The sequence below is a fragment of the Eurytemora carolleeae genome, unplaced genomic scaffold (genome assembly GCF_000591075.1).
Source record: "Eurytemora carolleeae unplaced genomic scaffold, Eaff_2.0 scaffold793, whole genome shotgun sequence".
Lineage (NCBI taxonomy): Eukaryota > Metazoa > Arthropoda > Copepoda > Calanoida > Temoridae > Eurytemora > Eurytemora carolleeae.
In genome coordinates, this window is record NW_019397507.1 from 68,724 (window position 1) to 93,072 (window position 24,349).

At 31.2% G+C, this 24,349-nt stretch overlaps 1 protein-coding gene across 1 annotated transcript; it reads right to left on the bottom strand.

Annotated features, from left to right (window-relative positions):
* Positions 1–35: 35 nt before the first annotated feature.
* On the bottom strand, positions 36–24,136 carry LOC111714647 (neprilysin-2). The gene is made up of 30 exons (XM_023489798.1): positions 24,048–24,136; positions 22,429–22,463; positions 21,782–21,841; positions 21,403–21,457; positions 20,800–20,870; positions 20,333–20,408; positions 20,091–20,143; positions 18,422–18,489; positions 18,038–18,134; positions 17,243–17,317; positions 16,542–16,663; positions 13,364–13,459; positions 12,965–13,043; positions 11,796–11,917; positions 10,774–10,816; positions 10,471–10,604; positions 9,808–9,907; positions 9,417–9,507; positions 9,308–9,360; positions 8,955–9,010; positions 8,746–8,831; positions 8,069–8,199; positions 7,161–7,262; positions 5,878–5,992; positions 4,813–4,855; positions 3,143–3,236; positions 2,819–2,870; positions 2,405–2,520; positions 1,773–1,829; positions 36–1,138 (listed from the first exon to the last, which is right to left on the bottom strand). Exons 2-30 carry the CDS (start codon positions 22,450–22,452, stop codon positions 1,040–1,042), a joined length of 2,370 nt encoding a protein of 789 aa, XP_023345566.1. The 5' UTR covers positions 22,453–22,463; positions 24,048–24,136; the 3' UTR covers positions 36–1,039.
* Positions 24,137–24,349: the final 213 nt, after the last annotated feature.

Consider the following 24,349-nt stretch of genomic DNA (forward strand, 5'->3'; position numbering starts at 1 on the left):
TTAACACAAAGTGAAAAATAATAATAATAATAATAATAATAATACATATAGAGTGTTATAAAGGATTTAAAATAAAGATTAAATAGAGTTTAAAAAACAAGTGCTGTGTAATATATCAATTCAGTGGGATATAGTTCACATTGATAAATAAAGATAAAATATACTTTAAACATTAAAAAAATCTGAATGGACGGATTGGATAAGATTTGTCTTTATCTTGTTTTTTTGGCAAAATATCTGTCTACTGAGGAGTATTAACAGTGTAAATATATTGTAATACTAGTCAGGGAAAATACCATTGTAAAGAGTACATATCACTTAATATGTACATGGATACAAACATTTGTGTACATGCATGTATGGCTCCTGACCGGGTCATAATGAATGTAATTTTTGGCGATTAAGGCTTTGTCAAATACTTTTAAGGCCAATTTTTTGTAGTTGTTCAAAATAACATAGTTCAGCTGACAAACAAGATTAAATCAGCTGATTCATCCATGTTAACAGCTTTGTAATCAGCCGATAGAAAGAATTTGATCAGCTGGTCAAAGATTTGTAATCGTCTGACAATAAAACAAAATAATCAGCTGATCTTAAATTAGAAACAGCTGATCTTGAAACTGAAACAGCTGATCTTGAATCTCAAACAGCTGATCTTAAATTAGAAACAGCTGATCTTGAAACTGAAACAGCTGATCTTGAATCTCAAACAGCTGATCTTGAATCTCAAACAGCTGGTCTTGAATCTTAAACATCTGTGCTTGAATCTCAAACAACTGATCTTGAATCTCAAACAGGTGAGCTTGAATCTCAAACAACTGATCTTGAATCTCAAACAGGTGAGCTTGAATCTCAAACAGGTGAGCTTGAATCTCAAACAGGTGAGCTTGAATCTCAAACAGCTGATCTTTAATCTCAAACAGGTGAGCTTGAATCTCAAACAGCTGATCTTGAATCTCAAACAGCTGATTTTGAATCTCAAACAGCTGATCTTGAATCTAAATTCAGTTGATCTTGAATCTAAATTCAGTTGATGTATCTACCAGACCTTGCACTTGCTCGACTTAACAGGGTTCATTCTGGAACCCTCTGGGCATCTCCAGTCAGCTGCAAACTCAGCCATATTGGAAAAGGGTCCCTAAAAGAAAATATTTAAATCCTAATTACTTTTTTGATTTTAAATATGACTAATCCATCAATTTAGTATTTTTCCTAAAAACCCCAACTATCTATCTATCTAAACCTTGAACTATCTATCTCTCTGGTATTCTACCTAAACCCTTAACTATTTATCTATTTACTATTCTACCTGAACCCTGAACTATCTATCTATCCAGTATTCTACCTGAACCCTGACCTATCTCCCAATCTAGTACTCCACCTCAACCCTGAACTATCTGTCTATCTAGTATTCTACCTGAACCCTGAACTATCTCGTTATCTAGTATTCTATCTGAACTCTGAACTATCTATCTTTCTAGTATTCTACCTGAACCCTGAACTATCTCCTTATCTAGTATTCTATTCTGAACTCTGAACTATCTATCTATCTAGTATTCCACCTGAACCCTGAACTATCTATCTATCTAGTATTCTACCTGAACCCTGAACTATCTATCTATCCAGTATTCTACCTGAACCCTGAACTATCTCCCTATCTAGTATTCTACCTGAACCCTGAACTATCTATAGTATTCTACCTGAACTCTGAACTATCTATCGATCTAGTATTCTACCTGAACCCTGAACTATCTCCCTATCTAGTATTCTACCTGAACCCTGAATTGGTCGGGAGAATGTACTCCCGTCATAACTCGTAATTTCATCGCCTGTAATCAATGAATATATCAATCAATAGATTAATTAATTAATAGATTAATCCATAAATCAATCAATGGATTAATCAATTAATTAATCAATAGATTAATCAATTAATTAATCAATAGATTAATCCATAAATCAATCTACAGATTAATCAATAAATCAATCTACAGATTAATCAATAAATCAATCAATAGATTAATCAATAAATCAATCAATAGATTAATCAATAAAACAATCAATAGATGAATCCGTAAAACAATTAATTGATTAATCAATAGATTAATCAATAAATCAATCAATAGATTAATCCATAATTCAATAAGAGATCAATCAATAAATCAATGGATCAGCACAAAGAAAAATTAAATGTGTTGTTTGTGTAACTTTTTTGACTTTTTATTTCATCTTGAAGGTTTTGCAAATAAAATCTTTTTTTTGTGACATTTTTTCCAATAGTTGAATTAATTAGATAAAATAAATCAGTTCGTAAAGCTTTTACTCGACTTAAAGCAATTCAAATCAGCATTATAAAATGCTAAATTTTAATTTGATACTTTTTTATTTGATATTTTTGGTTTACCTGTGGTCTATATTTAGCACACCAGACGTTAGCTGCGCTAACCCAAAACATTTGGTTTGGAGTAAAGTCTAGTCCAGGGAGTTGGTGTTCAGGACCATTCTTAGCTACCCAGGCATCTTGATAAATAATAATCAAGCTACACACCAACAATATCAACACAAGGATGATATCCGTTTTATAATGGTACAACTTTGCAACCTAGTAAATTTGTCATTTTTGTGCTATTCCCAAGAGTGCGGGAAAAAATCTTTGAATTAAATGTCTTGCATCACCGCCTTAAATGACATAACTTTAATTTCAGAATTCTGAATTTACAGAAAGATTATTTTGTTGTTGAGATAAAAAAGTAAAAAAATATGTAGAAAATAGGAATATATTGTCTAAAGAAAAATATAATAGTAAATATATACTTACTATATGCTCTGTATGCTTCCTTTATACCTCCATTGTCTGCAATATTTTCTCCCTAAACAATTACCAGTTGAAATTATCTTGATAAATAATGTCGCGATCTTTTATTATGTTGGATAAATTTTGCAAAATTATTTTCTACTTCCACTTCTACTTGAACGGCTAGATTATTAGATCATGAATAGTATACCTGTGTTGTGTATTAAGATCAGGAAAAGTATACCTGGGTATTAAGACCGTTAACTGCTATATTATCAAGATCAGGAATAGTATACCTGGGTATTAAGACCGTTAACTGCTAGATTATCAAGATCAGGAATAGTATACCTGGGTATTAAGACCGTTAACTGCTAGATTATCAAGATCAGGAATAGTATAATTCCCATACTGCTCAATTATACATTCCGCTTTCTTCAGATAACTAAACAACAAATTATTCTTTAAAAAACTGCTGGGGTAAATTCAAATGACTCTTCAGTTATAGAGTGGTATGTCCGATTCAAAAAGATACACAAACATTTTTCTGATCATGGATGACTTGCAAACTGTTGGGGCGGGAGTTTGATTCGATAAACAACACTTGTGAGAGAAAAAGAATCGACATTTTTCTCTATTTTCATTTTAGGTTTTAGAGTAAAAGGATAACATTAAGATGAAACTGGCAGTCTTGAATTAAAAATCAATCAAACGTTCATGGAGTTTAATTCTGGAACGTATTTTTAATAATCCAATCTGAATATTCAGGACAAATCTGTTTAATTCTAGAATGAATATGAATAATCCAATCTGAATATTGAGGACAAATCGGTTTAATTCTAGAATGAATTTTGAATATTCAAATCTGAATATTGAGGATTAATTTCAAATAGTTTGTTTGGGATCCAGAAATCTGCAGAATGGTAATATGATATTTGAGATAACATAAGTTTAAGAATTGATCTACTGGATAATCTATAATTGTATCTGGTTTCAATGTAAAAACATGTTTGTTTTTTAACTATTCATGAATAAAACAGTTTTTATAATTTTCAATGGATGTCAAATATACGTATTTATTTCTGACTTTTCTGACATGTGTTAACTTACCATTGATGCTCGAACGGAAATATCCATTCAAACAAATTATTAAAATATTTGAATTAAAGCTTTAATTACGTTTTATTTCAATATCTCTTTGTAATGTTCAGAATAGACCGGAAGATATAATTATGTATTTATGTGGCTATGTATGCTATTTATAAACGATTTCAAATAATTCAAAGTTTAGAAGTTAAAATTTTACGGGTTTCTTTAACGAACATTTCATAGATATAAGAACTTACGTAGACTGGACAGCGCCACTGAAATTAATTGTTTCGACTTTAAAGTGTCGCAACGCAGTTTGGCCTTTTATTTTAGCTCACCAAATTACTTATAAATTTGTGTAGCCCTGGACTTATATATTTTAAAATTGCAACGCGATGTATCATTCAATTGATTCCGACTCAATTGCATGACATCCCATAAAGAATGTTCTATCCAATCTACTTAAGTTTATCTGTGCATAATTCAATGACATGACATTATGAAGAACTTGTAAATGTATGTTTTGTATATAGAAGTCATTAAACAATATTTTTTACAAAAAAAATGATTTTAATCGAAAATCTGCTGTCTGCACTGAAGTAAGAAAGTTTAAAATATGTACATATTCAAGCATTCACATCATATTACAAGAAGAAACTGAACACTCGTTCATACCACTATTCATTTGCAACCTGTTGATGTAATCCGTTGATACTTCATAGGAAGTGAATTTTTGTCATAAACTCTGATTTTGTTACCCCATATCTTTGGACCCGATGTCGTAGACCTTTGACATTTCAAACCACGAATTCGGTTAGGTCGCTATATTGTTTAGAACATTATAGGGCTACAAAGATATATGTGATTAGAAAATGGAAGTTTGTGGTGAAAACTCAGTTCATTTTGATTAATGACATGTTTAAATACTTTACCTAGATTTAGTTTCTGGATGCCACCAGTCTACTAGGTTTCCATCTAAAATATATCAACTTAAAACTCATATAACCTTGCACCAGTCTACTAGGTTTCCATCTAAAATATATCAACTTATTACTCATATAACCTTGCACCAGTCTACTAGGTTTCCATCTAAAATATATCAACTTAAAACTCATATAACCTTGCACCAGTCTACTAGGTTTCCATCTAAAATATATCAACTTATAACTCATATAACCTTGCACCAGTCTACTAGGTTTCCATCTAAAATATATCAACTTACAATTCATTTAACCTTGCACCAGTCTACTAGGTTTCCATCTAAAATATATCAACTTATAACTCATATATCCTTGCACCAGTCTACTAGGTTTCCATCTAAAATATATCAACTTATAACTCATATAACCTTGCACCAGTCTACTAGGTTTCCATCTAAAATATATCAACTTAAAACTCATATAACCTTTTACCAGTCTACTAGGTTTCCATCTAAAATATATCAACTTGAAACTCATATAACTTTGCCAGTCTACTAGGTTTCCATCTAAAATAAATCAACTTATTACTTATATATCCTTGCACCAGTCTACTAGGTTTACATCTGAAATATATCAACTTATAACTCATATATCCTTGCACCAGTCTACTACTTTTCCTTATTATTTATTTAAGAAAGAGTTCTAAATAATGCAGTGTCTCAAGAAAATCCTAAATCAATACATTATTGCCCATATTATCATATTATATCTACATGTAATCAAAAATCAATTTTTTTAAATGTTTCTAAATTTTTCGAGTGTTTTTAAAATTCACGGGCAACGCCGGGCACTTCAACTAGTCTATAACATATCTGTATCAATCAATAAATCAAAAAAGAGAAATTCTTCAATTTTCTACCTCGTCTCAACTATCCAAACATCCGGTTTTTGATCAATGTTAAGATAAGTTAAATATGGTTCTGGGTCGGGGATGCATTGGAACACTTTAGATAGATGATTATGCTTGAAATTCCATCTATAGTCCCTTTAATCTTTTTTAATGATAAAGCTTATTACCTAGATCAAACTGTCTACCCTGATCATCAAATCCATGCGTGATCTCATGTCCAATAACCCAACCTATAGCTCCGTAGTTCATATACCGGGGCCGCTCTGCAGAGAAGAATATTCCCTGTAAACAGAACTTGTCATAGGAACCAACATATTAAAAGTAACTAATTGACTGCTTCAAATCCATATATTTCTACAACTTTTGACGTTTTAAGCTTCGAATTTCAAACTGCAAGATCTAATAGTCAAAGTTTGAATTTTCAATAAAAATTACACCGTCAGATTGTAAAAATATAAGGATTAAGTAAGATCCTTTATTCTAAAGAATTTTATCCATATTTTTAAGAATTCCATTTTCAATTTTACTTTAACCACCATGCAGTTTTTACGATGTGAGATACTTTCCTAAAGGCTTTTTCCTAAGCAACAACTTCCCAAGCCTGTTCTAGCCGAAGCGCTCGACCCACTAGTCCATCCTAGCCGCAACGCTCAGCCCTCTTTGTGAAGTGGCCGCTTGGGAAATTACGCATTTGGGAAGTTAACACTTAGAAAATTTCACTTGGGAAGTCGCCCTTGGGAAAATGTTTTTGGGAAAATACCCAGCACCGTTTTTACAAATACTGAAGTACTGCAGTAATCTAAAATACAAGATGTGGAGTTGTATTCTAATACTGAAGTACTGCAGTAATCTAAAATACAAGATGTGGAGTTGTATTCTAATTTCTAAGTTTATTTCATGATTAATAAAAGATTAATAACGAGGTCCATAAGCAGAAGGAATCATCATATCCTACAGGTTAAAGATTCAGAAAATCACTGTTAATCAAAATATCATCTTTTTTACATTTTCCATGAGTTTGATTCTTGAAAACAGATTTTCAGACATTCAAGTCACATTTTATATTTTGCACGTAAGAAAAGGGACGACAAGCGGAATTTTAAGTGACCTTTTATACAAAGATGGCAATGCATGCCCAATTTACAACGGTACCCTTAAAAGCTTTGTCTGATCAAGTATTAGTCTGATATTAATGTGAATAGTTTTCAATTGTGGGTTCTCTACTAAAATAACTTGTGCATTATTACTGCAGGAAGACATAGAGGAATTATTTCTGCTGGAAAACATAAAAGAATTATTAGAATTAACCTAAACCTAGACAAACGATAGAATCTTACACATTGATCAGATAAAGGTTGTTAAGGGTACCTTGGTGAATCGGGCTTTGCCATCTTTAAATGGAGGGTTACTTGAAATTACGCTTACAGTCCTTTGAAACATGAATTTATACCTGAAGAATACCAGCTGGGAACTGAATTGAATTTTCTAAAGGAGAATAGAAAGCGTTTACTACAGCGGGTTGTCCATGTCTCACCCAGTCAGTTTTATTCACCTAGATATTCAATATTTTAAACATTAGTTTTTACATTATTTTGTAAAATATTTTATAGGTTTATGTTTCCATCAAGTCAGTTTTATTCCCTCAGATATTTAATATTTTAAACATTAGTTTTTACATTATTTTGTAAAATATTTCATAGGTTTATGGTTCCATCAAGTCAGTTTTATTCGCCTAGATATTCAGTATTTTAAACAATAGTTTTTACATTATTTTGTACAATATTTCATAGGGTTATGTTTCCATCAAGTCAGTTTTATTCACCTAGATATTCAATATTTTAAACAATAGTTTTTACATTATTTTGTAAAATATTTAATAGGTTTATGGTTCCATCAAGTCAGTTTTATTCACCTAGATATTCAATATTTTAAACAATAGTTTTTACATTATTTTGTCCAAAATTTCATAGGTTTATGTTTTCATTAAGTCAGTTTAATTGATATATTATATAATGAGCCCAGGAAAGTTTTGAATTTTTGAACGAAAGATCGAAGGTCCTTAAGTAGCCACAACCAGTTCAACTATAATAATTCTTCTGACGTCGAATTCATGGTATAATACTTTTGATTTAAAGGACAACAAATTAAAACATTTAATCAAAATAAGGATATCTGTAAGTTGATATTTTGGATCTTTTAGAGATTTAGAGTCAGAACAAAATGTGTACAAATAATTTTTAGATTTTTTGCCGAAAAATGACTTAAAAAAATCAAGGAAGGAATATTTATTGATNATATATACTATTAATCTGAAAGTCTGTGAACTAATGTTGATATGATCACTCAGTTGAAAATTACCTTTTCCCTGAGTTTTGAAAATGCGTAGTTTGTTCCAAATATTGTCATATTCAGCGCATTCTGTAGATACGCATCAGGTGATAATTCCAGGCCAGCATATAGATCAGTCAACTTAGACATATCAAGCAACTCTAAACACAAACAACAACAATTATCATATCATATCATATCATATCATATCATATTATATCATATCATATCATATCATATCATATCATATCATATCATATCATAGATTCTCCTCTGAACATTTTGGCGCTACATAACATTTTTGATTATTTGTTTTTTGCCGAAACCATTATGATCGTGCGTACTTTTAATACAAATGTGCATTAAAACATTTGAAAATTTTTGTCGTAAATTTTGATCAAAACAAATAAAAATTTACGAATTTATTTTAAGCTCCTGATCTCTGATCATTAAACATTAAAGGTTGGGAGGTAAAAAAAAAACCGAATTGGAAATATTTATTTTGCAAATGTTCAAATGTTGATATATTTTTTACATCAATCAGACTTAATGAATAAATACGAGTTGAGAGCAAAAACTCTTTAAAAATTCTAATTTTAATGAAACCCTCTAGGCTCTAATCGATAGGTTCTCGCATTTTTAGACAACTTTTTTTAAGGAGGAAAATTTCAACTAATGAATTACGAAACCATTCCTTTATCACTTACCAGATGGATATCCAATATGTTCCACCATAGCTCGTGCTTTTTCTTTTGCTCGATCCTTAGTGCTATCATCCATCCAATCTACCTCACTGAAACATATTAATAATTATTTTCTTTTTTTAGTGTTGTTATGATAAGTAAGATAATTAAAATTTTGTTTCTAATGACTAAAATAACGTATAAATAATTATCATTATTATCATTAAATTTACCTAAGCATCTGCATAAATTCCTCTCGGATTAATTTTACCATTTCAACCGCAGAGGCCTAAATAATTTATTATTTATTTATACTGTACACTGTACATGTTCAAATGTACAACGCACACAATATAAGAAATATAAGAACAAACAGTTTAAAATTCGCCTTCTGTCTAAAATATAGATTTTAAGGTATAATTTAAAAAAAATTACATCCGAAGGAAAATAATAATGTAAGAATTAAGACTCTATAAACTCGGTACAGTCGTCTCTAAAGCCTCATCCTTTGTGAGAAACTCTGTATCATAATACTTAAAGTATTATCTTACAGTCAAACCTAAGCATTTCATCATAATTTGTTTACCTTCGCATCCTCTTTAAAGTATTTGTTTACATACAGAGATCCTACAGCATTCGCTGAAATAAGTTACCATGAGAGAAAATACGATGACAAAATATTAAAGACGACTTACAGAGAGAACCGGACGCGGCAGAAACACATTTTCGCCAACGTGGAGGCTCCTCACTTTTCCCTGTAAGTTTCTTAGAAAACTTCAATGCAATCTAAGAAAAAATGAGAATTTTTAATTGGAAGGAGAACGTCTAAACTGACTTATAATGTTGATAACAAAATTTCATAGCTAGTAAATTAGTATTCGGACACTTTTATTTGGAAAGAGAAGTTACGTTCTGGAATTCCACCAATCAAAACTTTAGGAATTATTTCTACATTGTTTACAAATACATCGAGATTTAAACATATAAATTTAAAAGTTTTAGTTAAGGATGTTATAGCTTTTCAAAGTATAGCTTTAAAAGAACCAAAAGTTTACGGTTCAGAACAAATTATTGGTATGAATTCACCTTATCTGCTGCTTCAGTGAGGAAACCCATTGATGACGCAGCTGACCTCCACATCATGTAGTTCGCCTGTATCCTGACGGGTGTCTCTTCAATCAGTACGCTACATAAACAGGTTCAATGAACTTCTATTTAAAAGAACAAAATTTCTGGTTTACTGCCGCTAAAGGCCAAATGCAAGATTGACATTTAACCAGGGTTGACACTAAAAAAGCAGGAAATGAAGGTCCGAGGGTTCTGAACCAGACTCACAACATTATATATATCTTGGTCGGGATCACAGATCTTCACAATCCGAAATCATTCCTTTTCCAAATAATCTGTAAACTCAACATAGACATTTACTCAGAAACTTTAAATCTAAAATTGCAGGCTAAAAATAGATTTACAACTTAACAACATAAACTGGTTTCTAAAAACTGGTTTCTAAAACCTGGTTTCTAATGACTGGTTTCTAAAACCTGGTTTATAAAAACTGGTTTATAAAAACTGGTTTCTAAAACCTGGTTTCTAAAAACTGGTTTCTAAAAACTGGTTTCTAAAAACTGGTTTCTAAAAACTGGTTTCTAAAAACTGGTTTCTAAAAACTGGTTTCTAAAAGCTGGTTTCTAAAAACTGGCGTCTAAAACGACTTTATATTTTTTTTGATCTTTGAAAACCCATTACCTGAACTTTTTAATATACTCTGGAACATCAACAATAATAACTTCGTTCTCATCAACTGTAACGGTTCCGTTCAGGAGGTTGTTGATGTATTCCAACCAGGGGGTGTTTGGGTCCAGGCTGGACAGGTCCTTGATCTATAATAACATATAATAAGCACTTATGCGGTAAAAAATCAGAAAATCACAGATAATTTAAATTTCAATTTAAAAACATGATTTTTGTTTACACTTGAGTTATAAGCAACAATCTAATTATTTAGGATGTTTATCATGATAAAATAATCTGTGAACTAATCCTACTCACCATCATTCGATTGTACAGTTTGGAAGCATCTCTTCTCTCCTCTCTAAAATATAAAAATACTCAAACATAACAATAATATAGTTCTTGTATTAGAAAGTACCGCATCCCTTCCCTTTTCCAATCTTTTATGACAAATCTCAATCATGTTTGCCACTGAATTGCGTACCGAAAATACTGACACATTTCTCAGAAAATCAAAATAAGAAAAAAAAAATTTTATATCATTCTTTGTCCTTTCAGCTATTGCATTAATTTGAAAGGTCTAAGAAAACAAATTTCAGACGTTTTATTCTTACGTTCAGTCTAAAAAGAAATTATGATGCATCTGTTTTATTATCATTGTCATTACAATGACTTTCAAATCAGTCTTGTATATTGTATATATTTTAGCCTTGTATATACCTCGGCAGAGATATATTAGCCTTGTATATACCTGAGTAGAGATATATGAGCCTTGTATATACCTGGGTAGAGATATATTAACCTTGTAAATACCTGGGTAGAGATATATTAGCCTTGTATATACCTGGATGGAGATATATTAGCCTTGTATATACCTGGGTAGCGATATATTAGCCTTGCATATACTTGGTTAGAGATATATTAGCCTTGTATATACCTGGGTAAAGATATATTAGCCTTGTATATACCTGGGTAGAGATATATTAGCCTAGTATATACCTGGGTAGCGATATATTAGCCTTGTAAATACCTTGGTAGCGATATATTAGGCTTGTATATACATGGGTAGAGATATATTTGGCTTGTATATACCTGGATAGAGATATATTAGCCTTGTGTATACCTGGGTAACGATATATTAGCCTTGTATATACCTGGGTAGAGATATATTAGCCTTGTATATACCTGGGTAGAGATATATTAGCCTTGTATATACCTGGGTAGAGATATATTAGCCTTGTATATAACTGGGTAGAGATATATTAGCCTTCTATATACCTGGGTAGAGATATATTAGCCTTGTATATACCTGGGTAGAGATATATTTTCCTTGTATATACCTGGGTAGAGATATATTAGCCAACTGTATTTCAAAGTTTAAAACTTCTTTCATTTCTTTAGCCGCCAGCTCAGGGTCTGCTCCCATCAGGTTTGCTACATCCAACATGTAGTCATAATATGCCTAAACAGTATACTTGCTACATTCATGTAGTTTAGATATAACTAAACAGTATACTTGCTACATTCATGTAGTTTAAATATACCTAAACAATATACTTGCTACATCCTTGTATTTTAACTATACCTAAACAGTATAATTGCTAAATCCATGTAGTTAAAATATAAATAAACAGTATACTTGCTACATCCTTGTAGTTCAAATACACCAAAACAGTATAATTGCTACATCCTTGTAGTTTAAATATACCAAAACAGTATACTTGCTACATCCTTGTAGTTTAATTATACCAAAACAGTATAGTCAAAATATGCCTAATCGGGATACTTGCTACAGCCATGTAGATTACAAATAAAAATTATAGTAGTCGGCATTTTCATCCATGAAATGAAGACGGCTTTTTATTACTAATGCTTTAATTTCTGACAAACGTTTTTCAAATTGCAAGTTTACAAGTAAACAAAGCAAATGTGTTAATTAACAACTTCACTTTGTTTATGCCTTTCTGCTGTTTGAAAGCTTTGTAGCCGTATTGCACTAAAATACGACGACGACTGTTGAATACTTGATACATCAAATATCCATAAACCCACACAAAAAAATGTTTCCTGACCCCCGTAGAGCTAATAAAACCAGGATCAAGCTAGACATCTTTAAATCAGGAATATTTAACAATTATTCAATTTTTTTAAAAATTGAAGAGTCAAAACCAAATTCCTTAACCAATGAGCGTATAAGAAAGGAAAGAGAAAAAGGGATTGTTGTCAATTGACTGTGTCTTTTTTTAACAGTTCATAGAACTAGTTTTTTTGTTTGTAAATAACCAGGACGTCACTATAGAATGTAAACAAACTCTATCTCCCCCCTCGTTAGTTAAATAAGATGTAAATTGTAGAATATATTTACACCAACCTTTACATTACTCCCTTCATCAAATATAATAAGATGTAAATTGTAGAATATATTTACACCAACCTTTACATCCCTGTCCTCTATACTCCCTTCATCAAATATAATAAGATGTAAATTGTAGAATATATTTACACCAACCTTTACATCGCTGTCCTCTACTCCCTTCATCAAATATTCTCGAGCCATTCCTAATCCAGGCTGATCCAAATCCAATACTCTACAAATATCTGGTTTAGGCTGTTGTTGTGAAAAAGGAACTGATCAATTCCATCAAACTATAATTTTCGAATCCATATATTTTTGCAACCTAATTTGGTAGACCTTTCTTATTTAAAACTACGATGTCAGAACTGTTTGCCAAAGCTTAAAGTTTTAAAGGTTTTTAGTATCAAGTTGCAAAAATATAGGGAGCAGAAAAAAGAGTTCAGTTCTTCCTTATTATTTTTAAATCTATTGTTCTAAAAATATATTTAAGATACTACAGTTCAGAAGATTTTAAACACAATCAGAATTTGATGATTTAAAAAATAAATAAACCTGTAGGATGAATTTTTAAGATCTGTAGTAACTGAGAAATCCACCAGGTAATCAACCGAGTAGCCCAAGTTTCGGAATTTATATATCAACTCATACCTGAATAAATATGAGAATATAAATAATCTATTAATTGACATTAATTTCATATGATATAACATTAAAGAAAATTAGAAAATGCTTGTAAGATTTAAATAATAATATATTTATGTAAATATACAAAATGCATTTTCTTTAAATTTGTAAAATTATGTTCAAATTTAAATTCCGAAATTCCTAGTTTGCTAAATCGAATATTTTGAATATTTTGATGATAACAATATTACTCTGATGTTTAATGAATTATATTTAGATATTCAATGTCAAATAAATCACAGAGGGTTCATCGTAGCGTAGTCTGTAGTCCGAATTATTAGAGATATTAGGATACATAGAGTACAATTGTACTTGAATCATATTCATATAGTACTCCCCTGATCTCACCAGCTATATAGTACTCCCCAGCTCTCACTAGCTATATAGAACTCCCCAGCCCTCACTAGCTATATAGAACTCCCCAGCCCTCACCAGCTATATAGTACTCCCCAGCTCTCACTAGCTATATAGCACTCCCCAGCCCTCACCAGCTATAGTGCTTCCAATGGTTCAGCAAATGTACCATAAAATGTCCTTATCTAGTGAATGTCCCTATCTAGTAAATGTCCCTATCTAGTAAATGTCCTTATCTAGTAAATGTCCCTATCTAGTAAATGTCCTTATCTAGTAAATGTCCTTATCTAGTAAATTTCCTTATCTAGTAAATGTCCTTATCTAGTAAATGTCCCTATCTAGTAAATGTCCTTATCTATAAAATGTCATTACCTATGACACGTCCTTCTCTATTAAATGTCCTTCTTTATGACATTTCATATCTATTAAATGTCTATTTATGAAATGTCTTCCTATGCAATGTTCAAACTACAGTGTGCACTGAAAGTTGAGTTTAGGTTTAATACGTAAGCACAGAAACTGTTTCGCGTTATTTCAATCTCACAGATTAGTACAATTACCTAATCCAAGGTGCGTAAAAACATATAAACATTAAACTCAAACTCTAAGAAATTACTGCAATTATTTGAGTTTTCTGCTTTATACTTGCTCTATATCTCTATCGGTCTATAAGTAATGTTATCCTACTGTATCTGCGATTGCGGATTAAGAAAATTTTATCCCAGAATAAAATTAAATCGTTTAATAAGAGTTAAGCGGAGAAAAGTTTGAAGGTTTAATATAAATACTTCCTGTAATCAAATAATTTGAGATCAATTTATTTGTATGTCAATGTCCTTACTAGCATTATTCAGTTTAGTCATATTAGTATTTTCTAAAATATAAATTGGGGGAAAAATTAGGAAAATAAAGATTAAAAAATTTTGTTTTTTTTAAAGTTCAACTTCTGTACACAATTCAATATCTTCCGATCCGTAAATACATTTAACGTTTCCCGCGTTTTTATTCTAATGTACCAAAAAAAAATTCAACATGTAAATACTTAAAAAAATGTAATTTATTCTTTTGAATTTTTTTAAAATCTAATTGATAAAAAGATTAAAAGTTGGAGTATATTTTGAAAGTTTGCCCCCCCCCCCTCCCTCCCTAGGCAGACGCAAAAACATAATAAAAACAATGTTTCAAGTCTGATAAGTCTCTATGTTTCTTTACTTTGTAAAAACAAAAGGAAAGAAAACATATGGGACCCAAGATAATACATAAGCACTAAACATTGTTTATGTTTTCTTGTTTATTTTTCATGTTTTTCAACTACAGTCTATTCAAATCAGTTTTCACAGAAATACACTTCTTTTTCCCTAAGAGCACTTAGGAAAGTCTAAATTTAAATGTTTAAAAGTAGTTGAAGTCTGCACAAAAGTAAAAAGTAAACTAACTTGTCACTTAAACGTTTTATACGTCCACAGCTGACAACTTAGAATTGTAAATATCGAGATCAATGCTTGATCTCCTTGTTTGTTAATCTGCAGATTAATATAATTTTTATTTTGCTATTTTAATATCCAGGAAGTTGTCTAAAATTCAACCAATTAAAGAGTCGTTTGCATGAACCAAACAGCCAATTAGAAGCCTGGAAATTTTTAGCACAATCAACCAAGCAGGGATTTCCAAAAGAGATGATTAAGCAAAAAATCAAAAGTTTCCACACTGGATATTCAGATTAAGCGATCGGGGTTAAGCGATCGGGGTTAAGGGGATATCCAATTCTGAAGTTTTCAGCTCATATCTGAATTATCTTAAAAGATAAACGAAATTTACATATTTTAAGTTTTAATTTTTGTTCTGAATATTGAGTAGACATGTTTGTACATAAGCATATTGGGTTTCTTTAATTCCAAGCAAATTGATACACAACCTAACTTCAAGCCTATAATTCAAGCCTTTACTTTAAGCATATACTTCAAGCCTATACTTCATTCAAATATGCCTCTCCCGATAGATTTTAATTCATGATTTTAAAGGCATCTTTTAAAAGGAATGTCTTTTAGGGAGAATAAACTATTGAGGACCCATTTTTTCTTAAATGGGTAGATTAATGATATAAATGGGTAGACTAATGATATAAATGGGTAGATTAATGATATAAATGGGTAGATTAAAATAAATATTACCCCAAAAATAAATATAATATGTACTAACTGCAGGTACTCGGTGTTGCCAAGGCATTAAAGAAATAAAAATCGATTTTTTACCATTTTTTTATCAGCCAATTTTGTCCAGCCATGACCAACAATTATGTTGACATATATATGTGCTTGGAGCTTTATCATTTAAATTTTCAAAAAAAAAACGAGACAATCCATTGATTTGTATTTGTTTGAATGTGGGTTAAACGTAGGCGTACCGGCCAAACGTTGACACAAACTTAAACGTTCTAATCAATATAATCTTTGCAATCTGATGGTGTAAACCACCGAAAATTTAATCCTAGACTATTTGATCTTACAGAATTTAAAGTATGAAATATCAGAGGTGCACGACACCAGGTAGCAAACATACAGGGAGTAAAAAATTAGAGTTTGTGAAAAAGCTCATTTGTTCTTCAAAGCTCAGTTTTAGTTTTTGAACTTAAGTGTGCTTAGAAACATGTATTCCCCTGAAATGTTGTTTGATAAATAATCGATGGTTTTACCATTTAAATCCTTCTCCTGTCCAGGTATCCTCCTCTAGGGTTGGCCAACCTCCAAGCTGTTTCAAGAGTTTGTGTAAAGGTTCAATACCTAGTTCCTCGATGAGGTCTGTATTCATACACGACTAAACAGAGCAAATACAATCATCGATTCACAACAGTACCCTTCAAACCTTTATTTAAGTTTAAAAGAAGAGTCAAATTCTGTCACCTTCTTTATTCGTCTCTGCTGCATATGATTTTGAATAAACCGCATTTAAAATTGATTGAATTTTCGACGAAAAACAGGGATATTTCCTAAAATTTGGCTCCAAGAAAGTTTAAGATTAAAATTTAAAACGAAACTGAAATTATATCGACAGCTAAATACTTTAAGCTAAGACCGACAATAATTTGTTGCTATTTGTTCATTCTTGTGGGAATTTAAACAGAATATTTAGAACTCGATGATTTAAACCATAAACTATAAACAAATTTTAAAAATTATTGATTTTTCGATTTTCTTCTGGAATATTATGCTAATATGCCATTTTCAAATACTATGTATCAGATTTTTTATACATCATTAGATTTCATATATATATATCAATAATTTTCTTATATTTCATTAATTTTCTCATTAGATATCTTATGAATAATAAACAAAGTAAGAATGATTTTTTAAATAATAACATTATGTAAACATCTTGCTTAATGTTAATTACCTGGAAAACAGATTTAGCCATTTGGAAGGGTTTTGGTTCATCAGGTTTAAACTCTCCTTCTAGTAGACCTCGAACCTAGATATTCATATATCTATATATCTATCTATCTATCTATCTATCTATCTATCTATCTATCTATCTATCTATCTATCTATCTATCAATCTATCTATCTATCTATCTATCTATCTATCTATCTATCTATCTATCCATCTATCTGTCTATCTGCAGTGTCTGGAAAGTTTCTGTCTGTACCCGCACTTAATGAATAATTATCTTGAGAAAGATTGTTTATTTGTTCGATAAATTGTGTAAACAGATCGTTCTCGTCTTCTCCCCTGGATACAAATCAAGTAGTTTCCGTCAAATATTTTTCTTTAATCTTGGATAAATTAAACCCAGTCTGAGTTCTTCCAGAGGCAGAACTTTTAAAGAATTTAAAGACGCGGTTCAAATATGGTATATTGTAAATATAGTATATAATCACCCCCCACTAAACGCTACTATAGTTCTTTGGTCAGAGTACTGCAGATTACAATAGAGCACACCGAAGGTTAGTTGAGGGTGTAATACAGAGAACAAGTACAAAGTATTTTTTTTAGGTTCTATCTAGTATAGAGAACATAATCTAGTTCTATCTAGTGTTGAGAACATAATCTAGTTCTATCTAGTATAGAGAACATATTCTAGTTCTATCTAGTATAGAGAACATATTCTAGTTCTATCTAGTAAGTGAACATATTATATTTCTATCTAGTATAGAGAACATATTCTAGTTCTATCAATATATATCCAACCTGTTCTTCTAGTTTATCTCCAAGAACAGAGAACATTGATGTTCGTGTTCTATCGTCTGGGATTACTGTTTCTTCTATATATCGACCACATGCAAAACTAAAAAGATTTAATTTTATTGCTTTAAAGGAATTTAGATAAATGAAAACGTATATTCAGTTCTCTTACAAATAATTTAAAATTCAAGCAAGGGATCAGTGCAGGGTTGAAGAATCAAAAGTTTCTTGAATTATTTCCTTTTTCTTTTTCTATGAAATGGTCAGACATGTAATGTCTTTCTATGAAAAAAAAATCATCTTTAAGAAAATTACGCCAGAGGGGGGAAAACATTTTTTCAATTCAAACCCCCCCCCCCTTCCGCTCAAACCTCCCATGTTTTGATTTACCTGTAGAAAAATGGATCTATCTTCTCATCCATCATCTGCATGACCTCAGCAGCTGTACTTATACAACCCTAAATAGTTTATATTAAAGAGATTGTTCACGTCACAGAATTCACACGCTGAGATTCATTATAATCAGCATAAATATTTACTGTACAGTCGATGGAGTCTAAACTTTCAAATGTGTGGGTAACCCTGTACGGTGTACAGTCTGTACAACAGTGTACAATTAGGGTTGAGAACAATCAAATCTGAAACCTCGTTACTATAAATCATTTTAAACAAGTCGAATACAAAATAATTTCTTTCTGATTTTGCATGTTATGATGCAACCGTGACGGTTGAGGAGGTCAGATCTTTTGTTGCAAAATGCATCTTTTTAAAATTTACAGATTTTACGATTTTATTCACTAAATAGAGTAGTAATTAGATAAAATATAGGATAATACTGCACTAATAAATAAATATAAACTATTTAGCTGTCTTGTCTGGTTTGTCTGTATTGTCAGTCTAGTCTGTCTTGTGAGTCTTGTCTAGTTTCTCTGTTTTGTCAGTCTTGTCTGTCTTGTCTATCTTGTCTGTCTTGTCTGTCTTGTCTGGCTTGTCTGTCTTGTCTGTCTTGTTTGTCTTGTCTGTATTGTCTGGTTTGTCTGTTTTGTCAGTCTAGTCTGTCTTGTGAGTATTGTATGGTTTGTCTGTTTTGTCCGTCTAGTCTTTCTTGTCTGTCTTATCTACTCGAAATTCTTCAAGATTTATTATATAATTTCTAGATATGATAGTTATTAATCTATTCAATTAAATTACATTTAATATAAATTTATCTATTGGTCTTAGAAACAATTTTTGTCTTAATAATGTGAAATGTGAAAAACTAAAAGCACATCTAGAAAAGCAAACATATTTATTAAAAATAATCTAGTGGGTGTAAGTCTGTACAATGTACAATGTAATAAGAAAACTTGAAAAATTAAACACAATGATTTTAAAATATTTAGATTGTCATGAAAGGCAACATAAAGCTTGAAAAAAAGAATTGTCTAACAATGCATGCCAGGGGACATTTTTGGCGCGGTTTCTCGGCAACATGCGATCAGCTGATTCAGTTCCTGCCCCGTCACAAGGATATATCTACCACTGTACACTCCCACTGTGGTTTAAATATTAAAAAATACTTATTAAGTTTTCATCACACGGTACAATGCTGTTTTTAAAAAATCAATTGGAATATGTGATCGCTTCTTTCTGTAATCACCGTCTTATATAATACTTTTGTATCAACATAAGGCAGAAGGAAGTTACGCGGGCATGCCGCGTTAAATTACAAGACAGAACAGACAGCCTGTTCTAGCCGCGACACTCGGCCCCCGTAGCCTGTCCTAGCCGCGGCGCTCATCCCGTAGCCTGTCCTAGCCGCAGCGCTCGGCCCAGAAAGTGTCTTAACCTAGCCAAACCCTAAAATATATACTAATCTCTCTCTTCACGTAGCTTCCTTGGGCAACAGTCACAAAATAAGAAGTCGTGTTGCTTGCATCTACTTATTTTACACAGTAAACTCACAGTGCGCTCATATTTTAAACAATTGTATATTACACAGCTGGTTGAATTACAGCCGATTGAAATGAATTGTCATCAAAAATTTTATCATTCTATTTCATGGCTGTCTTTTTATTACCTTTGATGTACACATATTTGAATTAACAGGGTGACTGGTCACTTTAGGTTCATCTAAAACATCAAGAAATATCGAATTTAAAAATGATTTTTTTAAATCTTATCTTAGTCTTTAATTTTTAATGGATTTTATTTACCTATACTAGCAATTCTGATGATGTTTAACAACTAGTAGTGCTGATGATGTTTACTTACTTGTAGTTCTGATGATGTTTACCTACTAGTAGTGCTGATGATGTTTACCTGCAAGTAGTTCTGATGATGTTTGATAGGCGGGCCTAATATCATCAGCACCAAACTGAAACCTGTGTTCAGGACCCTGAAATAAGAAATATTTTGTTAGTAAATACAATGGAAAAGTATCATTAATATAATATTTTTCTCACTCTGTGCGCAGTTTAAACACCTATTGTCTTAAAATACATGTGAATTTTAATTTAAGAAAACAAGGTGAAGAATTGAACATGAGATGCATTAAAAATTACAAAATGAGAAACAGCTGTGCCTCTGCTAAAACTATAAAGGAACATGGAAATAGATCTGAAGTGATGCATTCATAAGAACTGGTGGAAAAGTCTCCACACAAAAATTTGGATTGTTAGAGCATAAAGTAATCTTAAAATAATCAAGGCGTGACTAACATTCCTTTTGTCCCCTTCGTGATTGTTCCAGCAAAGTTTTGGAATAAAATTGATTAAATAAATGCATACCGTATTCTTTTTCCCTCTGGCTAATAGAATAATAGCAATACTCAGACCAACACACAGTACACCTAGTACACCTAAACAATAAAAAAGGAGTCAGTTCACCTTGGACTAACCAAAGTGAGCAGTATTCAGTTTCTTCTATATGAAATCAAACATGTTTTTGTCTATATATCAACAATCTTTTAACTTACAGATTTTTTTATTTTATACTTTTTCATCCATCATGTATATGCCGACAAAAAATATTTATGAAAAAAAGGCTAATAAATTATGTCTAATGAGTCAAATTGTGATCGAAAGTCACAGCTTTCTGAAACGTTAAATCCACGTGAGTAAAGGACTTTTACCTAGGTTTAATCGTAATGTCGGATTTACAACGGTACACTATATCTGAACAAGAATAACGACGATATCCTGATTCTTCAAGAAGTACCAGAAGTAATTTCTTCAGTTTAATGCATAAATAGATAAAATCCTAACTGAAATAACACTAGTAATTTAATAATAATAATTTAACTTTTTAAAACTTTGAAAACTATGGAAATTAGTATGTGGAAACAAACATTCATAAAAACGTTAGTTAAAGGTGGTAATCCCAAATTTTACCTGTGATAAGAAAAAATCTTCTTTCCATTCTTGTTCTTTTGTTCCACCAGGGCACCTAGAACAAAAACAAACATAGACAATTCCATATTTTACAATCAGGATTAATTCGGAACAAAGGAACTGAGATTACTTGCCTCATGCTCATTTTTAACCTGATTTTCGTAAACCTTTGATATTTTTTATTATGTATTTTAATAGATCAAATATTCAAAGCGTGAAATATCCTAGGGCTACGATTGGTTACAAAGATATAAGAATCCGAAGATGAGATATTTGAATAAAATGGGGAAGATAAGTTTTAATTTTTTTTGTTCATGTCATATCCTTCCTGTGTCAATATAAATAACAGAACCAAATATAAAATTTTTAAAATGATGACCTTCTTAATTTCCATTTGCATAGCTTTCTCTACAGCCCCTGATTTACTCGCTAGAGTCGTCTGAAATATATAGATTATAATCAGTGACTCAAATTTTAGAATTTATTTAGGTCAGAGCTGCAAAATATTTATATTCTGTAACGATTAATTTATTAATGAATGTTTAAACGAAAATCGGTAAATATCATTAAAGTTTTTGTTGTTGTGAAAAATCGTTTTAATGAATATTCTGACATTTTCATGAACTCGAAAAGGACCACTAAAACCGGTTACAAAATGTCGAAAATTTTTTTAACATTTTAACAATTTTAAGAGCATGTCTGAAGTTTCAAAAAATGCGAATAAAAATTAAACTTTTGACATTTTTCAACAAAACCATTCTGTCAATTGTACTGACTGAAGCAGGCGCAAGAGGAAAAATTTTCACGACTTTTTTTTAATAACTAGTTTTTTTTCTTGCCAAATATAAACGGTATAAATAACAAATGTTGTTGACTTTGCCAGAGGGTCTTTCATACTTTAAACAATTAGTATTCCAACTTGTTTAGATTTATTACTTTTACTGATTCGGTTTATTTCCCCCATTACCATATTACTACATTGCTATGTATGTATATAAAATACAATGAATTCTATGATTATGCTACCTGAGATTCAGCCTTGAACGGCATCTCTTGGATATCTGAAACAAACAAAATACAATTAGGGCAAACTTGTTCTTACTCTGCATGGTCGGGGCAAAATGTAAAATAGGATTTAAACTTAAAGTACAAGTGGAAAATATAGAATTTGCTATTCATGCATAGTATACAGCAGACCAAGGAAAAACATTAATGATGAGAAAGAAAGTAAAAAATATTTAACGCAAAGAAGCAGGAAAAGATGGATGGAAATGCTGAGCTAGGAAGAAATGAATGAGAAAAAAGAATAATATATAAGATAAGAAGTAGAATGAATAAAATGATTAAGAGGAGTAGAATGAATAAAATAATCAGGATGAATAAGAGGAGTAGGATGAATAAAATGATTATAATGAATAGAAGGAGTAGGATGAATAGAAGGAGTGGGATAAATAGAAGGAGCAGGATGAATATATGGAGTAGGATGAATGGAATAAATAGGATGAATAAAAGGAGCGGGACGAAAAGAAGGAGAAGGATGACTAGTAGTAGTAGGATGAATAGGAGGGTGAAAAGAAAGAATGGGTTTAATAGTAGAAGTAGGATGAAAAAGCGCAGTTGGATTAAAAGGAGGAGTAGGATGAATAGAAGGAGTAGGATGAAAAGGAGAAGTGGGATGAATAGAATGAGTAGAATGAATAGAAGGAGTAGGATGAATAGAAGGAGTAGAATGAATAGAAGGAGTAGGATGAATAGAAGGAGTAGAATGAATAGAAGGAGTAGGATGAATAGAAGGAGTAGGATGAATAGAAGGAGTAGGATGAAAAGGAGAAGTGGGATGAATAGAAGGAGTAGGATTAATAGAAGGAACAGGATGAATAGAAAGAGTAGGATGAACAGAAGGAGTAGGATGAATAGAAGGAGTAGGATGAATAGAAGGAGTAGGATGAATAGAAGAAGTAGGATGAATAGAAGGAGCAGGATGAATAGAAGGAGTAGGATGAAAAGGAGGAGTAGGATGAATAGAAGGAGTAGGATGAAAAGGAGAAGTGGAATGAATAGAATGATGAAGGTCTGGATTAAATATATGAACAATGTAAGATATTTTCAGTTTTAATTGGTTTATCCTTGGCCATAGAGGATAAACCAATTACAGAGTTTATCGGAGTGTTTTAATGAAACGTCTACTTAATACGACAACTCTAAATATATTTAATAATGTGATTTTTAGAATTTAATACAATACATTTAGTATTTTCCAGGAACATTTTAAGAGAAGAAATTTATAGATGAACATTTGACATTGGTTGAATACATTTTACATTTTTATGAAATGAACGAATAATAAGTACAATTAGTAAAAATATGTCTTCTAAAATGTTTTCTTGAAATGTTTCTACACCTTTTATGAATCTATAACTTTAATATTTATATTATCCTCTCTGACCGTTAAACCAGGAAGAACTAGTAAGGTCGAGTATTATAAGACCTGATTAATATTTGCCAAGTTAAAAATTTCTTTTATATTTTGCTTTAGAAATAGAGGAAGGAGGGGAGGTTGCAAATTTACAAACATGACTTTACAAACAGAGAAGGACTATTTTTCAAACTTGCCATTTTTAAAATAAGTTAAGTGTGTCTGTTACCTGTTATTGGATTGATTTATTCCTTGTTTAATTAATTGATCTCCTGCACCTTCCTCTTGTTATCTAACGTTACTTATTCATTTGAATTTTCTAAAATATTCAAATTTTATAATCCAACATTCCTCCCCTTTTCCCCTCAACCCCTCCCCCCCCCCCCTCCATCTTCTATTGTTTGATATTTCCCAACAAGGAAGTAAAAATAACTGGTCGAGAAAAAAGCGACATGTAGATTTATATGTATCATATATTTTATACAATAAACATGTATATATATATCATATATTTTATACAATAAACATGTA

Coding starts and splice junctions, on each gene's coding strand:
- LOC111714647 (XM_023489798.1), bottom strand. CDS start 22,452: ATGCCGTTCAAGGCTGAATCTCAG. Junction 18,490..20,090: donor CAAATATGTGTACATCAAAG/GTAATAAAAAGA, acceptor TAAACTATTTAG/GGTTGTATAAGTACAGCTGC. Junction 4,856..5,877: donor GGGTAGACAGTTTGATCTAG/GTAATAAGCTTT, acceptor GATATATTTTAG/ATGGAAACCTAGTAGACTGG.